The sequence below is a fragment of the Hyperolius riggenbachi genome, chromosome 3 (assembly GCF_040937935.1).
Source record: "Hyperolius riggenbachi isolate aHypRig1 chromosome 3, aHypRig1.pri, whole genome shotgun sequence".
Classification (NCBI taxonomy): Eukaryota; Metazoa; Chordata; class Amphibia; order Anura; family Hyperoliidae; genus Hyperolius; species Hyperolius riggenbachi.
Window position 1 is genome coordinate 246,567,545 of NC_090648.1, and position 23,774 is coordinate 246,591,318.

The 23,774-nt window shown below is 41.9% G+C and overlaps 1 protein-coding gene across 1 annotated transcript in view; it reads left to right on the forward strand.

Moving 5' to 3' along the window:
* LOC137563526 (translation initiation factor eIF2 assembly protein-like) overlaps positions 1-23,774 on the forward strand; it is a 101,268-nt gene that overhangs the window by 67,449 nt on the left and 10,045 nt on the right. Inside the window, exons 8-11 of the mRNA XM_068276104.1 lie at positions 4,974-5,049; positions 11,573-11,695; positions 19,324-19,352; positions 21,137-21,253. Coding sequence (XP_068132205.1) covers positions 4,974-5,049; positions 11,573-11,695; positions 19,324-19,352; positions 21,137-21,253 — 345 coding nt within the window. The remainder of the gene's footprint in view (positions 1-4,973; positions 5,050-11,572; positions 11,696-19,323; positions 19,353-21,136; positions 21,254-23,774) is intronic.

Here is a 23,774-nt window from a genome sequence, read left to right on the forward strand (position 1 = left end):
GTTGGTTCAGTTACCATTTGAGTCAAGTAATTGTCCTGTAGTGCTGCCAGAAATCTGCTGCTTTTACCAGAATGGGTAGCCTCAATACTCCAGTCAATGTCTGGAAAGTTGAAGTCGCCCATAATTATGACCTCATTTTTACTTGCAGCTTTTTCAATCTGCTGTAGTAATCGCAGTTCTGCAGCTTCATTAATAAGAGGTGGCCTGTAGCATACCCCAATAAGCAATTGGCAACTTTTATTTCCACCATGAATATTTACCCAAACGGACTCCACACCTTCGCAATCTTCCTCCATCTCATCGTTGAGGACAGCTGTAAGAGAATTCTTAACAAAGAGACAAACCCCTCCACCTTTTTTCCCTGTTCTATCCCTCCTAAACACATTGTATCCTTTTAAATTAGCTATCCAGTCATGGCTTTCATCCATCCATGTCTCGGTTATTGAGACTTTATCCTCCCGCCTCCCCCCAGATCCTAGTTTAAAATCTCCTCCAACCGTTTAGAGGATAGTGGCCTCAATTCACTAAGCTTATCTCCTGTCTTTCATAACGTTTCTAGAGTTATCACCATGGTGATAAGGCATGTAGTATTCAGGAAACATTTTACCTCAGACAAACCTAAAGTTAACTCTTCTGTCTTTAAGTTAAGGTGAAATCTCTAAAGTTAACTCTTCAATCCTTTAAATAACTCCAGAACTCTAAAGTTAAAGACAGGCTGTAAATTAACTGCATGTGAAAATAACTACAGAGGAGGTAACTTAAGGAATGAAGAGATAAGATAACTCTCTCACTGTGAAAACGTATCTCTACACCTTAATAAGGCAAGCTCGATGTGTGGTTCTCTTGCCTTATTAATCTCCAGCTGGATCATAGTGAATTGAGGCCATTGGCCTCAATTCACTATGATCATGTTGGAGATAATAAGACAAGAGAAAACTTACCACCACACAGTGAGAGCGTTATCTTATCTCTTCATTGCTTAAGTTGCCTCCTCTTTAGTTAAGTTACCTCCTCTGTAGTTATTTTCACATGCAGTTAATTAACAGCCTGTCTTTAACTTTAGAATTCTGGAGTTATTTTAAGGGTTGAAGAGTTAACTTTAGAGATTTCACCTTAACTTAAAGACAGAAGAGTTAACTTTAGGTGTGCCTGAGGTAAAATGTTTCCTGAATAATACATGCCTCATCACCACGGTGATAACTATAGAAACGTTATTAAAGACAGGAGATAAGCTCAGTGAATTGAGGCCAATATCTGTTATGTCTGATCTTCTCCCGTTCGAGAGAACGCAGAACATTACTATACAAAATCAATCCTACTCTCGATCGGGAGCAGGTAGGACATAATGGAAATTATCAATTCGACTTGTTGATCTGATGGGAAATTGCACAGTGTGTATCAGGCATAATACATCTGGAATCCCTAACCGAGTTTGAGTCTGATAATTAGGGTTCGGGGTTCACAGTGCTGACTCGTCCCAATATTGGGTGCATTCTTATAGCAGTTGTGTGACTGAAGCTGCTGAAGACAGGAGATCAGCCCCATAACCAGGTATTTAGTATTTTTTTAGAATCAGGCCTGCAGTGGCAGCTTTTGTATTGTCTAAGTCCACTTTAGGCTTAAGCATAGCTCTGTTTCTGTTTGTCAAAAGTGTCACATGCATAATGGTTTGTTCAAATGAGTTTACCTCATGTTAACATTGATGGAAGAAGGAAATTTTAGTAATGACTTCAACGATCAATTTTTGAAAATAAATAAAATTGCTTTCCGGGAAGTTTAAGTGATCTGATACGACTTTCACATTAGCATTATGCATATATTTACTTCCCGCAGACAGGCAATCAGTGCTAGTGGACTTACATGCCACTTCCATTGCTAGCTCTCATTAAACTCTCACACACTGTGATTCTGTGAAGTTTTTTGACAAGTACAGCATGAGCTTAAATGAAAATTATAGTCAGTGGATGGAGAGGTGGCCATTTGGGACTCATTATTACATATCTGTACCATAGAATTTGTCTAGAATTAGGCATATTCTTGATTGGTTCTGTGTTTATGGAAGTGTGCAGTTATCTGGAAATTAGATGAACACTTTGCCTGCTTGTTCTAAAATGACTGTTTCATAATATAACTGGGAGTCTGGTCAAGTAAGCATCGTGAAATTAGAATAAGTATTTTGCTATGTTGTAAATCTGTGTACCTCAACTCTAAGCCTTAATTACCGCCGAGAGGTTAGATTTTTAGAACTCCTTAATCTTGCCAAAAGACATAATCAATAACACTGACTCAATGAGACGTTTTATCTCAAGCAAACTCTCAAACTATTTTCTGTTTGAGGGTACTTAAGAACTGGAGTTCAAACACTTGTAAATTATGGTATAGTCTTGTTTTTTTGTAAAATGATAGCAAGCATCTGCCAGTGTGTACCTTGTTGCTCATAGATACTAAAATATTCCCAGGGATCCAAAGTAGTAGTAGCAGCAGCAGCCACTCGCACTGGGAAAGTACAAATGCAATCACCTTCCCCACCTAAAACAGAAGTGAGAACTTTGGGTGGGCTGTGAAGCAAGTTCTTATAACAAGAAGAAACTGAGTGATAATAAAGTTTGCCATAGAGAGCTTTATTAAAGAAGGAGAGAATAGAGTATTTGGATAGTGTAGTGTAGACTCATTTTGCCAGCTTGTAGGCTTGCTACTACTACTATTGTAGATGCCTTCTCCATTATTTTTTAGCACTGCAGCCTCTATGCACTATGTCCAGCTAGAAGAAGGGAAGCTGGAATTGTAGTGGTTTGGCTCAAATGACATTGTGGAGGAAAAGACAAAACTCACTTGTGTCAACTGTTTTGTCTTCAAACTACATTGGTGGATCACTGAGGGCAATTCCTGGCATAACATTGTGGACTGAAAATCCATAGTTTGCCATGTAAAATGCATTTGCATCCTTTAGTCTTTCAGTCTGCTCTTCATGTTCTAATTCTGTAGTGGCTTTGTCCATTCTCTCCTCCATATCAGAAATTCTGGAGCCCAGCTCCCATGTGTGGTTCACAGTTAGGATGGGTTCACACTGCCATAAATATCATTCCGCTTATCGGAAAAGAGATCAGCACACATGCAGTAGGATTCTATGCTAAGCATTTGGACTAGTTTACATCTGTTCAGTTATGATGGGTGGGACTGAAGGCTCTGTGGTACACGATAATTTCAGGTGCACATTGTCGACGCAGTGGATGCCGATGAAAGCCTATGAGAATGGACAGTGTTCGTTATCCTGAACCTGGATGCTGAATATGTTTCTTAACTTTAATCACCTTTCTTCTGTCATCTCAGGTCCACTGCTGCTCGTGTCCACTGCATGGGACAAACCCTGGTACACATATTGGAGCCCCAGCAGAAGTAAAAGACTCACCATTGGATTGCACCAGACCAATGGAAACCCTCTTTTAAAGGAAGGAGGATGCCCATTGGTCTTTTGCAATCCAATGGGTAGCTGCATAATGCTCCGATCTGTATTCCAGCGTTTGTCCCCTACTGTGGACCCGAGCAGCGGTGGTAACAGCAGCGGAACTGAATGTGAACGCAGCAGGCTTACTGCAATGTTCCCTCCCATCACCCTCCCATTCCCTCCTCTTAAAGGACATCCGAGGTAAAAATAAACTGTTGAGATAAACAATTGTATATATCATCCATCTCCTAAAAATGACTTTTTTAGATATCCCACAGTTTTATTTTATATTTAAATCTAGTTTTTAAGTTTTTACTGTTTCATTGTCTCTGCTCAGTGACACCTTCATTGAAGTATGCTAGAGCTCAAATATATGAACTATTGACCCTTTTTATCTCTTTCCTGCTTTCAGGCGTCATTTACTGACAGGAAAGTGTTTTATGGCTGTAATTCCTTATCTGTGAGGGTTACGCTATAGCCTGACCCAGTCCTGACCCGGACAGAAACTGTTACTTCCATACCTGATTCTTAACTTTTTCAGGCATAGAAAGAAAAAAAGGAACACAGCATAGTTATTTGTGTGCTTCGCACTGTACATACACATGTCTATCCATGTCACATGTCACCCCAGTTGTCCTTTAAGGGGAGTGAATGAGAGGGTAATAGGAGGGAACATCGCAACAGGCTTGCCTCTTCCTGTCTAATATCCTGACTTTAGCTAAAAGTCAAATCATTGAAGGAGTGATTATAGTGACTGGGTGAATGAGGAGAAACACGGACAATGCAGGTATGCGAATCCAGCATGAACATACCTTTGTGCCTTCCTTTAGTAGCAGGTGTACTTATATATATTTATATAATAGTGTCTCTTAGTATTTGTCCAAGCACCTCTGTGGTATAGAAGTGGTAGCTATGATTTTAGAAAAATAAAATATGCTACCCTAATCCATTGTGTTTGTAATGTAGCAAACATTTTTTCTCCAAATATTTTTATTTTTTTTCCCAATTGGATCACTTTGCAGCTATCATGCACTTTGCTTCCTAGTGTACACAGAAGGCAAACTAGAGTTGCTAGAATAAAGCTAAGTCATGAAGAAGCATGTGGTCAGTGTGATCATGCTATTTGAAAAGCTCTGATATGCTTTGATTGCTCCTTGCTTTAGCCTACACAGGAAACACAAGAGATGCATGATCACAACTCCACAAGGCAGAGCCTGATCAAAATGGCCACATGCTTCTCTATGAGCTATGCAACATATGAGCAACTCAAAACGATTTGTATGTGTTCGTACGGGTCTATTGCCCTTTGCACTTTTCTGTTAATTATAAGATTATTATTTACTGTATGGGTATTTTTTACATGTATTTTAAATTTGATGATTTTAAATGAATTCGATCCCTGATGCAGCTTTCGTGGAACAGTACTTATTGTGTAAATGTTTATTATTTTTAAACTGAGCTTCGTCTTAAAAAGTCCTGGTCAGCAGCTCAATGACTTAACACATTTTTAACAAAATGTTTTCCTTAGCTTGTTCTAAGAAAATGGTGCGAATTGATCCCAGGTGGAGAGTTCAGATGTTTTGTAAAAGAAAACAAAATTATAGGTAAGATTTCCAAATGGCTTTAGGTAAATGATGTGTACACTTGCAGTGTGTAATGTTTGATTATGAATATATTTTTATATTGTATGGGTTTGTTTTATGTTATTTTGAAGTATGGTAGTTTAATGACTTATACTTATTTTGATGTAGAGAGGATTTAAAGTAACATTTTGAGAAACCAAATAATAATGGGTTTGTGCAAACATTTATGTGTATTTCCCTCCTCTGTGGCTGTGCCAAGGCATGTAGAGGGCTTCAGGTTACACACCATTACCACACTGACATACACTATTGTTCTGTTTTATCATCATAGAATTCCATAGAATAGAAGTACAAACTGTAATTGTGATTTATTACCGGTTCCCTAGCTGGCATGTATCACTGGGTACAAGTGTCAGCTGAAGATACTTGGGGAATGTGAATGCTTTTACACAGTCTTTGAAGAAGTGGACATAACTCTCTCTTCAATGGTGAATTTTTATTTTTGCAACCCTTCTTTCATCAGTCTTTCATTGATGAGCTAACGTTATGTGCCACATGCAGCAACAGTTTGTTTAGCCACATCTCTTTGACAGACAACAATGAGAGCACAAGCTCAACAGTGGCATTAGATATAAACCATGCTTGGCAATAGTTGAACAGTCATGTTTTTGTTTTTTGAATTTTGAAGTTTGTTGCAGAGTCATTGATCAGCCACTATGATCAAACATAAATTTCAAAGTCTACATCCAGTGTCTAGCACATTTGTTGCTGAACCACTTTAATAAACTAGCATTAGACAAGCCAGAAAACTCCTACGAATACAAGGCTCAGTAAAGATGCAATTCGGCAGGAGCAAGGTGCCTGTTGCATGTTTATAAATAGCATGGTGGCATTTTTGTGCTAAGAATGTAACCTGACTATTTTCATGCCTCCTAAATGTTTTCGATAATTAGGCCACTAAGTCTCAGGTCATGCCCAACAAACAGTGCTGGCAAATGGTCCACCCACAATCAAAACAGATACACATATCGTATGTACCAGTACATATGCATTCATGAATCTATATCAAACTTATATAGGCATACGCATACAAACATCCACACCCTTAGACATATGTAAATTCACATGGGCCTACTCATATGCACACAGTATTAGCCCAAGTGCAAAATATAGACATACACACAAAGGAAGATTTAAATCTGATTGCTTTCAGTCAACAATTCAACTTCTCATTCTGTACTTGTCTTTTTTTATTTTTCTATCTGGGCGCTTTTGCCATTCTGAGCTCAGAAGATTTGTTGAAGTCATCAATAATTTCACATCTTTGGGTAGCATTCATGAAGTGAACAGACGTAGGTCTTTTGCGGTTGTGTCTGTCTGATGCTGAAAGTTTCAGAGAGCAAAGACTGAAATGACGGAACTGCATTTGTTTTTCAGTTTTCTGCTGCAAATTCATTTCACTGTGACGCATCTGACATGTATTTCGAATATTCATTGGCTTCAGTGCGAAAATATGCTGACTGTACTAGGAATAATATTTGAGCCAGGCTGGTGTTAACTGACAGGCAATATGTGTAGTCACCTCCAGCACTGTCATGTCAGGCCTACAGTACATCTTCCTAGTGTTGGTTGCTTGATGACTCATACATGAACTTTCCTTATGAAACCTTTACAGCATACGCAGAAACATATCATTATATGGCTAATTTAGCTAGGTACTCTTAAATAGCATTTAAATTGGTAGCAAAGTCATCTGTTCAGTTTATAACCTGCACTTTACTATGTGAACTATTGTGTCTAAATGACAGTCTAGTAGGCCTTATGATGCTTAATCTGACCCCTGTAACTACTGCAAACTTATATCCTGCCACAGGCACTATATTTTAAGCATGACAGTTGTTTCTAGAGAAAAACAAACATTACTGTTTTAAAGACTGTTTTAAAGTCCAAACTATCCTTACTGATTTGTATGATTTAGCTATTTGTTCATTTACAGGTCACAAATGACTACATTATTATTAATGTTATTGTTGTTGTTTTTAATAAGCAATGTGAATTATATTTCCTGTGTATGAATTCATGCTGATGGGAAATGCACTCCGCATCAGTTCTACACATAACTGGTAGCGGGCTGTCTAGCTGCTTTCTGCAGGCTGCTATAAGCAACAGCACAGGGAAAACGCTGGAAACAATATATAAGACAAATGTTTAGAAATAATTAGGCTGAGTGAATTTGAGCCCTCAAATGGAATCTATAAATCACTGGCGCACATTTCAAAGACAAACTTTACATTTATTTTAAACCACAATTTAAAAAAAAGATACCGGATACAATTGCTTAATAAATTGCAATTGCATAAAATTGCATTGTGTATTAAAAAGTAATTCGTATCTTCCACCTAGGATGCTTCATTAGAGAGATGCCTTCTTTGGCCTAGTGCCCCCCACTCCATGCAGTATACTGAGACATCTTTTTATTGAAAAAAAGCTGAGGAGTAGCTCGGGGGAGGGCTTATGCAGGACATTGGAAGGCTTTACATAGGTTTTTCTACATAAAAGATTATGTCCTTTATTATTCAACACCGATCGGAGAGCACTAGTCCTTTTCGTGAACACTTAGGGCCCGTTTCCACTTGTGCGTTGCGATTCCAGTGCGGAAAACGAACGTTCGATTTCGCATGCAATTGCGTTTTTCCATGCGATTTCGCATGCGTTTTGTGGCCAAGCGTTTTTCACCATGTCAATGCTGATGTGCTTTTTACATTGTTTTTAACACAAAAACGCATAGAAAAACGCATGCGGTTTTCCTCTTAAATACATTGTATGCGATTCTTTTTTCTGCACAGAAAAACGCTCAGAAATCCTGACAAGTGGAAACAGGCCCATTTATTTACATTGGTTATGCGAATCTGCATGCAGATTCGCTGTAGTGGAAACGGGCCCTTAGCGTGTTGATGCATTTTTCTGAGGCAAACCGATATCCATAATTAACTGCTTAATGCTGGGTACACACGGTAAGATTTTCTGTGCGATTTTGCGACCCGATCGTTTTTCCCACATGATTCTGCACTCGATTCTGCGCTTGATTCTCTTATCTTCATTCATTTTTCTTATATTTTTCCATTCACCGCTATGAGAAATCGAGCACGAAAACGATTGGGAACAATATCAGACATGACTGATTTTATCTATCTGATCCATCTATTGCACGGAAAATCATACCGTGTGTATCGGGCATAAGTGTAGTTCTTGCTGCTTCTCTGCTTTTGGTTGTCTCATGCCCTGGCTCATCCCTACATATGAATGATAGAGACTCAGGACGTCCCAGCCTGTCAATTCATTCCTTCATGCCCTGCACAATAGGAGAGGATGGGTGCTTGGCCACATTGGAGGATGGCTTAGACCAGAGAAAGAGGAGGAACATGGGGTGAGCAAGTGGAGCCAAGTGGCACACTGTAATTGGCTATTTATGCAGTACAACCAGTCTAAAGGCCTATCCTAGAAGTAAAAAAATAATGTATTGTGGTAAGTTTGCATTTCTTTATGTAGACATTTATTGCATGGTATCTGCGCCTTAGCTGCAGACCATATGTGCAACAAACAGGACACAATTTTAGATCTGCTATAAGGGAATAATGTAATATTAGGATGCTAGAAAATCTATTCATGACCTTGTTAGATTAATTCTCTTTACTATGTAATAGGGAAAGGCCACATATGTCTGACATTTTGACAGAGGCCCAGGCAGGTCCTTCTCAGTCTATCATTCTTGGGAAATGATCTTCCCATCTACAGCCAATATAAAACTAAATGCAGAAGCTAGGTAATCGTTGCCCAGTCTGATAGCAGGAAGATTGAAAACCCACCCAACTAATCCTGCTTAAAGGACATATCTGAGGGAAAAAAAGATCTACTTACCTGGGGCTTTCTCCAGCCCCTGGCAGCCATTCTGTCCCTCGCCGCAGCTCGGGTGTCCCGGGGTCCCCTCCAATGCAGAAGACCTGGCGAGGTAGGCATCTTCTGCTCGCACATGACCGGCCCACTCAGTGACCGCTCTATGACGTGATCGCGAGCAGCGTTCCTGCGTGCTTGTGCAGGGGCAGAAGTTGCCGATCTGGCCCGTAAACAAATCATCTAAATAATGTGTGCTGTTGATGCCTAAACACTCTGCAAATTCTGCATACATCTAAAAGAGGCACCTGATAAAATGGGAACAAGGAAATGTGACAATAGAGAATATGTAATTTTACCAATATTCTACATTCCCCGATCGCTGATGTAGAATATCGGTAATTGTACTCGTATACTACTATCCCTTCTCTTATCTATGCCTAATATTTAATTCCCCCTACCTACTCCTAACCCTCCCCTATATATGCCTAGCACTAGCCCCCTTCCATACAATGATAACCCGGTGCCTGCAAAGGCACTAATAACAGCATCTGTAAAGCCTCATTTTACCAGAGCATCTGTAAAGCCAATAAGTACAACGGTTGTAAAGCTGTTCAAATCAGCATTAGTGGCACGCTCCTGTGGCCAACACCTGTGGCCAAATTACTAACTTTGTGTCGCTACAGCTACTAAGTGCACTGCAGCCTCTGGTGACACCCAAAATTTCCACGCAGAGTATACACCTATTTTACTGTTCTGGCATATTCCAACTTGTGTGCATTTGTCAGAAGATACGTCTTTCATATTGCCTTCACTGAGCCATGTATCAGCACTCTAAATACCCTAAGGACCAGGGCCGGCCTTTGACCTGAGCGATCGCTCAGGGCGCCGGCTTCTAGGGGGCGCTCCTGCCGCCTGTCTCGCTGCTGCCCGGCCTGGTCCGTCGCGCTCCGCCCCCTGGTGCCGCTGCTGGGGGAGATGGGGGCGAACAGGTCCATGCGGCTTCCGTGATGGAGAGGGAGCTGCGGGGAGGGCGGCCCGACCTCTCCCTCCCTTCCTCTCCTGGGCCGCCCTCCGTGCGCCCCCTCCGATGCACAGTGCAGAGTGCAGCAGGAAGCATTAAGTAGAGCAACTCACCTCCCTGGATCCGAGCGCCGTTCTCTTGCCGCTGGTCTCCTCCTCTACATAGCCGCTGATACACACTAAACTTCCTGTAGGAAGTTTAGTGTGTATCAGCAGCTATGTACAGGAGGAGACCAGCGGCAAGAGAACGGCGCTCGGATCCAGGAGGTGAGTTGCTCTACTTAATGCTTCCTGCTGCACTCTGCACTGTGCATCGGAGGGGGCGCACGGAGGGCGGCCCAGGAGAGGAAGGGAGGGAGAGGTCGGGCCGCCCTCCCCGCAGCTGCGGCTCTAGTATGAGGGGAGGGAGGGTACCTACCTAAGTAGCCTATACTGAGGGAACCTACCTATCTAGCCTATACTGGGGGTACCTACCTATCTAGCCTATACTGGGGGCAACTACCTATCTAACCTATACTGGGGGCAGCTACCTATCTAAACTATACTGGGGGCACCTACCTATCTAACCCAAACTGGGGGTACCTACCTATCTAGCCTATACTGGGGGTACCTACCTATCTAACCTATACTGGGGGGTACCTACCTATCTAACCTATACTGGGGGCAGCTACCTATCTAACCTATACTGGGGGCAGCTACCTATCTAACCTATACTGGGGGTACCTACCTATCTAACCTATATTGGGGGCAGCTACCTATCTAGCCTATACTGGGGATACCTACCTATCTAGCCTATACCGGGGGTACCTACCTATCTAGCCTATACTGGCGGTACCTACCTATCTAACCTATAATGGGGGCAGCTACCTATCTAACCTATACTGGGTCAGTTACCTATCTAACCTATATAGCGGGTACCTACCTATCTTACCTATATTGCAGGTACCTACCTATCTAACCTATATTGCAGGTACCTACCTATCTAACCTATATTGCAGGTACCTACCTATCTAACCTATACACTGGGGGCAGCTACCTATCTAACCTGTACTGGGGGCACCTACCTATCTAACCTATATCTGGTACACATGCCTATCTAACCTATACTGGGGCAGCTGCACTGGCTACCTATACTGGGGGCACCTACTTGGCTAACCTATTCTGGGGGGATCAATAGCTGGCTACCTTTACTGGGTCACCTATGCCTGGCTACCTATACTGGGGGGACTTATAGCTATATGTCAGGAATCAGGATGGACGGAGGCGCGCTGAGCCCCACGCTGCTGCAGAGAAGCGCGCAGCACGTGTGCCACCAGCCCTGTGACAATGTCCTGAGTGACGAGACCTTCTCCTCTCCTGCTCCCAGAATCCCGGCACCTACACTGGCACTAAGTCTGCAGACTGCTCTGCAGACAGTAAGAAGAGAAGACTGACCAGCAAAAAGTAAGGCTCCCCATCCCCAACCTCCCTACGCTAAAGGGGGAATATGCTTATGCTGCTAGATACACTAATTGGAGGGGGGGGGGCACCAAAATCTGGTTACGCTCAGGGCGCTGTGAAACCTAAGGCCAGCCCTGCTAAGGACCATGGTTTTACAATGTTTTCATTGAAGACATTTTTATTATTCCAGGTATATCACCAAGAGATTATACACAATATTATGATCACATATGTAAGCAAAAAGATGACATCCAGAGATCAATACAAGAATTCTTCAAAAAGCACATTCAGTACAATTTCTTTGATGAGGACTGTAAGTATGAAACTTCAAGTCATCATTATTTCTTAATACTACGCTACAAGCACCAATGTATGTTTACGCTGGTGTGATGAAAATCTGAACCCCCCATTAGTAGTTTAGAAAAAAATGATTTGTATTAGTAGTTTAGAAAAAATATGATTTGCATCTGTAAATGAGGAATATATATATATATATATATATATATATATATATATATATATATATATATATATATATATATATATATATATATATATGGTTTTTGTGTGCACGCAACTGGGGTGGCCCAAGTCCCACAGGATTAGATAAAGAACAACAAAGAGTTGCAGCACACTGCTCTTTTATTTGAGCTTCACATAGGTTATACAGGCAAACAGTTTCGGCTGACCCCAGCCTTTGTCAATGCCACTGGCATTGACAAAGGCTGGGGTCAGCCAAAACTGTTTGCCTGTATAACCTATGTGAAGCTCAAATAAAAGAGCAGTGTGCTGCAACTCTTTGTTGTTCTTTATACATACATATACACACACACACACATATATATATATATATATATATATATATATATATATATATATATATATATATATATATATATATATATATATATGATGAAGCACTTCACCTCTGTGATGTGTATCAGTCTGAATCAGTCTGTATGTGAAGGATGTATGTGAAGGATGTAGATCCTGTTATCTAGACATAGAGCTTTAGTCTTTGTTTAAACTTTAGAAAAGCAATTCATGCTATGAGCTTGAATTCCAGTTCCTTGTTCCTGTTGTGTTTTCAAATTGCCCATTAATATTGTGGTTTTGAGATCTCCAATGCTGTGACCGTTTCTGCAGAAGTGTCCCCTACAAGTACATCCTCATGTCTATAATCGATTCAGAAAGTACTCTGGACTGTAAACTAATGGGTTAAGGTTGAGCCAGTTTTCCACACACAAGAAAGCGTATTCATCTTTTAATGCTATAGCTATAAAGCTATAGTCTTTGTGCAGTGTTCATTCATAAAGCGTTCTGTGGTAAGAAAGGGCTATTTTTGTCTCCAGGTAACTGTAGCGAAACCGCCTTGACCAATGTCAACGAAACTTGGTGTACGGATCCCTTACTACCTGTCAGCGGCACTTCACTAGTGCGGCCGCTACTGCGTTAATTGTTGTAGCTAGTGAAGTATCGCAGTTGTGCTACAAACGCATTGCATGGCACTTTAAAGGATCATGCATAACATATGCACACACGCTACTCTGACAGGACTGTGCGTAGCGTGCACTCATTAACCACTTAAGGACTGCAGTCATAAAACCCCTTAAGGACCAGAGCCTTTTTTTCCATTCGGACCACTGCAGCTTTCACGGTTTATTGCTCAGTCATACAACCTACCACCTAAATGAATTTTACCTCCTTTTCTTGTCACTAATACAGCTTTCTTTCGGTGCTATTTGATTGCTGCTGCGAGTTTTACTTTTTATTATATTCATCAAAAAAGACATGAATTTTGTCAAAAAAATGACTTTTTTAAATTTCTGTGCTGACATTTTTCAAATAAAGTAAAATTTCCTATACATTTGAGCGCGAAAGTTATTCTGCTACATGTCTTTGATAAAAAAAAAAACATTCAGTGTATATTTATTGGATTGGGTAAAAGTTATAGCGTTTACAAACTATGGTGCCAAAAGTGAATTTTCCTATTTTCAAGCATCTCTGACTTTTCTGCGCACCTGTCAGGTTTCATGAGGGGCTAAAATTCCAGGATAGTACAAATCCCCCCCAAATGACCCCATTTTGGAAAGAAGACATCCCAAAGTATTCAGTGAGAGGCATGGTGAGTTCATAGAAGATTTTATTTTTTGTCACAAGTTAGCGGAAAATGACACTTTGTAACAAAAAAAAAAAAAAAAAAAAGTTTCCATTTCTTCTAACTTGCGACAAAAAAAAAATGAAATCTGCCACGGACTCACTATGCTACTCTCTGAATACCTTCAAGTGACTACTTTCCAAAATGGGGTCATTTGTGGGGTGTGTTCACTGTCCTGGCATTTTGGGGGGTGCCTAATTGTAAGCACCCCTGTAAAGCCTAAAGATGCTCATTGGACTTTGGGCCCCTTAGCGCAGTTAGGCTGCAAAAAAGTGCCACACATGTGGTATTGCCGTACTCAGGAGAAGTAGTATAATGTGTTTTGGGGTGTATTTTTACACATACCCATGCTGGGTGGGAGAAATATCTCCGTAAATGACAATTGTTTTATTTTTTTTACACACAATTGTCAATTTATAGAGATATTTCTCCCACTCAGCATGGGTATGTGGAAAAATACACCTCAAAACACATTATACTACTTCTCCTGAGTACGGCGATACCACATGTGTGGCACTTTTTTGCACCCTAACTGCGCTAAGGGGCCCAAAGTCCAATGAGTACCTTTAGGATTTCACAGGTCATTTTGAGAAATTTCGTTTCAAGACTGCTCCTCACGGTTTAGGGCCCCTAAAATGCCAGGACAGTATAGGAATCCCACAAATTACCCCATTTTAGAAAGAAGACACCCCAAGGTATTCCATTAGGAGGATGGTGAGTTCATAGAAGATTTTTTTTTTTTGTCACAAGTTAGCGGAAATTGATTTGAATTGTTTTTTTTCACAAAGTGTCATTTTCTGCTAACTTGTGACAAAAATAAAATCTTCTATGAACTCACCATACTCCTAACGGAATACCTTGGGGTGTCTTCTTTCTAAAATGGGGTCATTTGTGGGGTTCCTATACTGCCCTGGCATTTTAGGGGCCCTAAACCGTGAGGAGTAGTCTTGAAACCAAATGTCGCAAAATGACCTGTGAAATCCTAAAGGTACTCATTGGACTTTGGGCCCCTTAGCGCACTTAGGGTGCAAAAAAGTGCCACACATGTGGTACCGCCGTACTCAGGAGAAGTAGTATAATGTGTTTTGGGGTGTATTTTTACACATACAGATGCTAGGTGGGAGAAATATCTCTGTAAATGACAATTATTTGATTTTTTTTACACACAATTGTCCATTTACAGAGAGATTTCTCCCACCCAGCATGGGTATGTATAAAAATACACCTCAAAACACATTATACTACTTCTTCTGAGTACGGCGATACCACATGTGTGACACTTTTTTGCAACCTAGGTGCGCTAAGGGGCCTAACGTCCTATTCACAGGTCATTTTGAGGCATTTGGATTCTAGACTACTCCTCACGGTTTAGGGCCCCTAAAATGCCAGGGCAGTATAGGAACCTCACAAGTGACCCCATTTTAGAAAGAAGACACCCCAAGGTATTCCGTTAGGGGTATGGTGAGTTCATAGAAGATTTTTTTTTTGTCACAAGTTAGCGGAAAATGACACTTTGTGAAAAAAAAAACAATACATATCAATTTCCGCTAACTTGTGACAAAAAATAAAATCTTCTATGAACTCACCATACTCCTAACGGAATACCTTGGGGTGTCTTCTTTCTAGAATGGGGTCATTTGTGGGGTTCCAATACTGCCCTGGCATTTTAGGGGCCCTAAACCGTGAGGAGTAGTCTTGAACCCAAATGTCTCAAAATGACCTGTGAAATCCTAAAGGTACTCATTGGACTTTGGGCCCCTTAGCACAGTTAGGCTGCAAAAAAGTGTCACACGTGGTATCGCCGTACTCAGAAGAAGTAGTATAATGTGTTTTGTGGTGTATTTTTACATATAACCATGCTGGGTGGGAGAAATATCTCTGTAAATGACACATTTTTGATTTTTTTTACACACAATTGTCCATTTACAGAGAGATTTCTCCCACCCAGCATGGGTATGTGTAAAAATACACCACAAAACACATTATACTACTTCTCCTGAGAATGGCGATACTACATGTGTGACACTTTTTTGCAGCCTAGGTGCGCTAAGGGGCCCAACGTCCTATTCACAGGTCATTTTGAGGCATTTGTTTTCTAGACTACTCCCTACGGTTTAGGGCCCCTAAAATGCCAGGGCAGTATAGGAACCCCACAAGTGACCCCATTTTAGAAAGACGACACCCCAAGGTATTCCGTTAGGGGTATGGTGAGTTCATAGAAGATTTTATTTTTTGTCACAAGTTAGTGAAAAATGACACTTTGTGAAAAAAACAATAAAAATCCAATTTCCGCTAACTTTTGACAAAAAATAAAATCTTCTATGAACTCATCATACACCTAACAGAATACCTTGGGGTGTCTTCTTTCTAAAATGGGGTCACTTGTGGGGTTCCTATACTGCCCTGGCATTTTACGGGCCCAAAACTGTGAGTAGTCTGGAAACCAAATTTCTCAAAATGACTGTTCAGGGGTATAAGCATCTGCAAATTTTGATGACAGGTGGTCTATGAGGGGGCAAATTTTGTGGAAACGGTCATAAGCAGGGTGGCCTCTTAGATGACAGGATGAATTGGGCCTGATCTGATGGATAGGAGTGCTAGGGGGGTGACAGGAGGTGATTGATGGGTGTCTCAGGGGGCGGTTAGAGGGGAAAATAGATGCAATCAATGCACTGGGGAGGTGATCGGAAGGGGGTCTGAGGGGGATCTGAGGGTTTGGCCGAGTGATCAGGGCCCACACGGGGCAAATTAGGGCCTGATCTGATGGGTAGGTGTGCTAGGGGGTGACAGGAGGTGATTTATGGGTGTCTCAAGGTGTGATTAGAGGGGGGAAATAGATGCAAGCAATGCACTAGCGAGGTGATCAGGGCTGGGGTCTGAGGGCGTTCTGAGGTGTGGGCGGGTGATTGGGTGCCCGCAAGGGGCAGATTAGGGTCTAATCTGATGGGTAACAGTGACAGGTGGTGATAGGGGGTGATTGATGGGTAATTAGTGGGTGTTTAGAGGAGAGAAGAGATGTAAACACTGCACTTGGGAGGTGATCTGATGTCGGATCTGCGGGCGATCTATTGGTGTGGGTGGGTGATCAGATTGCCCGCAAGGGGCAGGTTAGGGGCTGATTGATGGGTGGCAGTGACAGGGGGTGATTGATGGGTGGCAGTGACAGGGGGTGATTGATGGGTGATTGACAGGTGATCAGTGGGTTATTACAGGGAATAACAGATGTAAATATTGCACTGGCGAATTGATAAGGGGGGGGTCTGAGGGCAATCTGAGCGTGTGGGCGGGTGATTGGGTGCCCGCAAGGGGCAGATTAGGGTCTAATCTGATGGGTAACAGTGACAGGTGGTGATAGGGGGTGATTGATGGGTAATTAGTGGGTGTTTAGAGGAGAGAATAGATGTAAACGATGGATTTGGGAGGTGATCTGATGTCGGATCTGCGGGCGATCTATTGGTGTGGGTGGGTGATCAGATTGCCCGCAAGGGGCAGGTTAGGGGCTGATTGATGGGTGGCAGTGACAGGGGGTGATTGATGGGTGGCAGTGACAGGGGGTGATTGACAGGTGATCAGTGGGTTAGTACAGGGAAGAACGGATGTAAATAATGCACTGGCGAATCGATAAGGGGGGGGGGTTGAGGGCAATCTGAGCGTGTGGGCGGGCGATTGGGTGCCCGCAAGGGTCTAATCTGATGGGTAACAGTGACAGGTGGTGATAGGGGGTGATTGATGGGTGATTGATGGGTAATTAGTGGGTGTTTAGAGGAGAGAATAGATGTAAACGATGGATTTGGGAGGTGATCTGATGTCGGATCTGCGGGCGATTTATTGGTGTGGGTGGGTGATCAGATTGCCCGCAAGGGGCAGGTTAGGGGCTGATTGATGGGTGGCAGTGACAGGGGGTGATTGACGGGTGATTGACGGGTGATTGATGGGTGATTGACGGGTGATTGACAGGTGATCAGGGGGGATAGATGCATACAGTACACAGGGGGGGGAGGGTCTGGGGGGGTCTGGGGAGAATCTGAGGGGTGGGGGGGTGATCAGGAGGGAGCAGGGGGCAGTTTAGGGACTAAAAAAAAAAATAGCGTTGACAGATAGTGACAGGGAGTGATGGATGGGTGATTAGGGGGGTGATTGTGTGCAAATGGTGGTCTGGGGGGTGGGCAGGGGGGGGTCTGAGGGGTACTGTGGGCGATCAGGGGGCAGGGGGGGGCAGATCAGTGTGTTTGGGTGCAGACTAGGGTGGCTGCAGCCTGCCCTGGTGGTCCCTCGGACACTGGGACCACCAGGGCAGGAGGCAGCCTGTATAATACACTTTGTAAACATTACAAAGCGTATTATACGCTTCCTATCCGGGGATCGTCGGGTTAACAACCCGCCGGCGCTTCCGATTGGCCGGCGGGTTGACGTCGCGGGTGGGCGGAGCCTATTGCCGGTGGATGCGCGCGCATCCCAGCGCGCGATCCCCGGCCAGAGAGTGCCCCAGGACCTGACGCCAATCTGCGTTACGTGGTCCTGGGGCTGCCACTTTGCCGCCGCCAATATGAAGTAGGCGGTCGGCAAGTGGTTAAAAGTAACTCACACTGACGTGCGTGTTACATTTATTGAATTAACCTGAATGTTCTTTAAGATTATCTTTGTACTATATTTGGCAGACAGCTATGAATTTCTAAAACTGACACTAAGCTCAAATTGTACTTCTTTGCAACCAAGCCAACAATACTCTGTTAGGAGTACAGATTGCTCCTAAACCCTCATCTTACTGCATAGAGCAGGAGCAAGTGTTATTCATTCTCAACACCTGAGCTAATCCATTGACTAAAGGTGGCCATACATTGGGCAATGTATGGGAAGATTGACCATGAGACAGATCTCTCTCTGATCATATCAGAGAGAGATCTGACGTCTGCCCATACACTGCAGGGCGATTCCCAATAGATTTCCGCATGCTGCCTGCCTGGCTGCCCCCCAGTTGAAAATGTCCCCCGAGGTACCTGTGCTTTGTAAATTCTCTTCTGTCTACTGGCGAATCTCCCAACCTCCCCGAGTCTGCCATTACCATGAGCACATGTACCATGTGGCACAGGCGTGAGTGTGACGTCACACGTGCTCACGGTCACGGCATTGACGGTGGAGGAGCCCAGGAGTCACACCAGTGGACAGGTAAGAATTTAAAAAAACTGTACATGGGCAGGGGGAGGGGCATTTTACACAGTGGTCGGGGGTTCGTCTCATACGCCAGTCGTTGCAATATCAAATGCCGATACCGCCGCACACTTGAGCAAACACTTTTGCCCGAGATTGTACAGCATGTCCAATGACTGCTTTCAGTGATTGGGTGGGTGCACATGTTCTGGCACCGGTTTTCATTAGTTTGATAAAATTATTGAATTGGATGGTCTATCACCCCACAAAATCAATGTATGTCCATGCTAACAAAAATTTTCAGGTGGGAAAGTCCGATTTTGCTGCAAGTCAAATGCCGCAGCATTATATGGATGTAAAATCAAAAGAGAGCAGGCCAAAATAATGTGTTCCTTTAACATTTGAAACATACAGTATGGGTCGGAACTGAATGAAAGGCGTTTTCTTCAACACAACTTGTTTTCCTTTTTATGTTAGTTTATTACACCTTTTTAGGTGGAATCATTCATTATATGATGCACAGCAATTTAAGTATCCCCCCAGGAAACAAACTCTAAAATTAGTATTTTTTTATGTCGCAGGTACTGTACCTTTTAACAGCTTTTTTTGTTCTTGTTTTTCCTTTTGTCTTATAGTTGTTTTTGACATATACAGAGACAGTGAGGTAAGTAAAATATATCCTAAAGTGTGAAGAAACATAGCAACTTGATACATTTGTGGAATAAATTGCAAATTATCATATAAATTATTATAAACTATGACTTAGTTGTGATTGATGCCTGTATGTTTGTAGAACATGATGCAGCACTGTTATATGAAAGCTTATGTTGTATATAGCATTAGTATTCCAATGTACTGTAATTGTCCAATGTAGAGAGCAGATTTTCTGCATGTGATAATGAGGTTTATAATACCATGTACTATGATTTGTAGAGCAGTGCTATAAAGTCACATGGGTGACTGCCATTTTGGTTTGAATACATCCTTTTACACTTGTGGGCTTTAACAGGTCTGTCTAATCAAAACTGTTCTTGTGCTAGATGGACACTATTGAGCTGATTTCTTATTCAGTAACTGCACAGCAAAATACACCTGGCATTACCTATCCCTGGCATGACAACTTAAAAGGAACTCGAGACTAGAGACATATGGAGGCTGCCATATTTAATTCCTTTTAAACAATACCAGTTGCCTGGTTGTCCTGCTGATCTTTCTTGTATCAGTAGTGTCTGAATCACACATCTGAAACAAACATGCAGCTAATCTTGTCTGATTTTTTTTTTTTAATTTTTAAATTTTTTTTTGCAGAAAAACCTAATCTGCATACTTTATGGGGTCTATGGCTGAGGGCCCACTCACACTAGTGCACTTTTTTGCAGCATTTCAGCACTTTGCTGATCACCAGTGATCAGCAAAGCACTGTGACACAGGTATCCCTATGGGATCATTTTTTATTGCAGCGATTTGTGAAAACCGCATACACGCTGCATTCAGCACTTTTAGAGCATTCGCAATGCGATTCTTATTCGCCGCATGAGAATCACAAAGTGCAATTGCAGCAACATTGCAATCACCAGGGGATTGTGATCACGTTTTGCGATTTTTCTTTTATAAATAGACCCTGAAAGTATTAGAGACAGTGTATCAGCAGGTCTCTCACCCTCCCTTTAATATGTCTTTAGCAGAAACAATTCCCCCTCTACTTCTGCATATTCTCTGTATAGGATCAATTATTGTAGTTATGCATTTACCCAGCACTGAATAATTCATTCTGTTAACTCTCCCTCAATGGAGCATGTAATCTATTGTAAAATGAATGAAGAATCAATCCATCAAGCAGTATAACCAGATAACTTACCATACATCTCAGTTGTTTCAACAAGACAAATGAGAATCTACCTAATAAGCCAGTCCTCTGGTATCCTCTCAAAATTGAAGACTGCCAGGTGGGCCTTTAAAGGATACCTGAAGTTAGCGTGCGAAGTGTAATTATGTGGGTCTGTCTTTTTTAGTCTACTCTCCCTCGTTCCTGTTCCCCATTAGTGGTGTTTACCTGCTGTCCCATAGCTTGGCCATGGCTATGAATGAATGCATTTGTTCTGAGCATGCACGAGTTCCCAAATCACACATGCTTAGGATAAGGATCCGCTCATAGGAAGGGAATTAGACATGCGTGAGGGACACCTACTCTGCTGCATGTTTGTTCGTGGCTGAGAATCAACAGGACAGCCAGGCAACTGGTATTGCTCATAAGGAAATAAATATGGCAAAGCCCATATCACTCTCCCCTCCGATTAATTTGAAATACTAAATATAATAAATATTTAAAACTATTATATAGAAAAGCATCTTGAGTTAACAAATGCAACACCTGTGCTGGCAATAATACTGTATTAATTATATATTGCTAGATTTTACTTTCTTTATTGAAACAATCAATGTTTTCAGGGCAAGATTTGGCTTATTGACTTTAACCCATTTGGAGAAGTAACCGACTCTCTGCTTTTCACCTGGGATGAATTAACAAGTGGGACAAATCCAGGAGCTGAAGAAGCTGTAGATCAGGTACATTTTGGGTATTAAATGAAAAATACTTAGGGCCCGTTTCCACTATCGTGAAATTGCATGCATTTGCCGCATGCGAATTCACATAGCCAATACAAGTGGACGGGACTGTTTCCACTTGTCAGGATTCCTTTGTGTTTTTCTGTGCAGAAAAAATCTGCATGGCAGAGCCATCAGAATTCGCATACCGCATATCGCTATGCGATTTGCATACAATGTATTTAATAGGGAATTCGCATGCGGTATTGGTATGCAAATTTTCATGCAAATTCACATACAGTTTTGCATGGAATCAATGGAAAAGCACACAGGCACTGCCATGGTTAAATTCGCATACATCGTCATCCATGCGAAATCGTATGCGAATTTGCATGAAAATTTGCATATAACCGCATGCGAAATTCGCATCCACATGCAAATTTTTACCGCGGCCATTCCCACCGCACAAGTGGAAACGGGCCCTTAAGCAACTTCCAAACTAAGCCTTACGGGGCATTGAAGCATGCTGAAGGATTTATTTGTCTAAGGGCTCGTTCACGCTATGAGAGCTTTTCTGAGCGCTTGTCATTTTAAAAGCTCTTGCTAATGTCAGCCTATGTGAGTGTTCACACTGCAGCGATGTGAATTTGTAAAAATCCCCCATAGGCTTGCGTTAGCAATAGCTTTTAAAATCTCTAGCATTTAAAAAGCTCTTGTAGTGTGAAGGGCCCTTACTAGTCCAACTGGTGTGGTTCCTGCCATCCAAATACTGACTGGTCCTCCTCATGGCTCCCTGCAGCAGTCCCAGTCACTGGTCCTGCTACATGCTGGGTTAGGTACAGAGCTGCAGCAGGAGAGGACACAGTCAGAGGCAAAAACCTAGGAAATGCCCTGGCCAAACAGGTAAGAAGGCCGAACATATAGGATAACTAGTTAGGGAGGGTATATGAAGGGGACCAGTGGAAAGCAATACAATGGGCCATTAAAGGCACTAATATAAGGATAGGAAGCAAGGTCCACTTTTGGGCCTATTGTGTGCTACTGCCTACCAAGGAGCAAAAAGTATCTGTGCCCGAATTAAAAAATGAGTGACCCACTGCAATATATCATGTTAGCACTTACTCAAATAATATCAAGAAAACAGTGTTCACCGGTGGAAGATGTTACCTGTTCACCTGTTCAGCTTAGTATTGTTCTACAGGTGCTAAAAGCACAAAGTCATGTCACAAAATGAGGGACAGGCTTTGTACAGCAGTGGTAATATGTGGCAGCATGATCACGATGCTTTTTTAAAGGACCACTATTGCAAAAAATATATACATTTTAAAATACATGTAGACACATACAAATACAAATAAGAAGTACAATAAAAAGTAAAATAAGCTATAAATTACTTTTCTCCTATGTTGCTGTCACTTACAGTAATTAGTAGAAATCTGGCAGTACCGACAGGTTTTGGGCTAGTCCATCTCTTCATGGGGGATTCTAAGCATGTACTTTATTCTTTATAAAGACACTCCCTGAAAAGGATTTATACAAAAATGCTGGCCAGTGTCCCGGCTGGCTTCACACTTTTTTGGCAGTTGGACAGAGCAACCGCCATTCTCTAAGTGCTTTTGAAGATAAAGAAAACCCTGAGGAACCCCCATGAGAAGATGGGCTACTCCAAAACCTGTCGGTTCTGTCAGATTTCTACTACCTACTATAAGTCACAGCAACGTAGGAGAAAAGTAAATTATGGTTCATTTTACTCTGAAGGAAATGCACTTCTTATTTGAATGTGTTTGCATGCATTTTAAATTTTACGATTTTGATGATAGTGGTCCTTTAAAATGTAGGTTTTAGTAAAAGCTACTGGACCGCGCTTAGCATTAGGCTAGTATACTGCAAGATAGATGCTATTGCAAATGCTCGTTTGAATTTCAGTTTCCAGGCTTGCCAGCAAAACTTTAATGTTGCAATCAATATTCAGGCCTTTCATCACAGTCAGTAATAGAGGGATTGGCCTTTAAAACAGAATCTGTGAAGTTAATGGGCAGTTGTTAAAATTGTTGACCAGAACTGAGAACTTAATTTCTTGTTAATGGTAGCTTTTCTGGTGCCATATCTATTTATGCCTGCGTCAGCCTTGGCTTTTTATCCGAGTACAGCTCAGCTGCTTTTTTTTTATGGTCTTGAAAACATCAAATAAAACCCAGCACAATTTATTCATAGCCAGCAAAGAAAGCTGTATAGATTTGGTTCACTTGCACTTGTAATTAGCCATGTAAACTGTGATTGGACACAGAAATATGTGTACTTTGTATGTGGCCTGAGCAGAGTACACTATTATGCTATAAAAACACAAAGCACTTTAATTGGCACCATCAAAGCACTTTATAGCGTATTTCTGGAGACACCAACCACAGATCAATGCATTAGCTGCAAGCCGGCTGCATTTCCTTCTGCTATTAAGAATAATATCTGAGGCCAGCAAGTTACATGGTTTTTATAACAAGGGACAGGGCAGCAAAACTGTAGAAAATTTGGATAAATAAAGGCA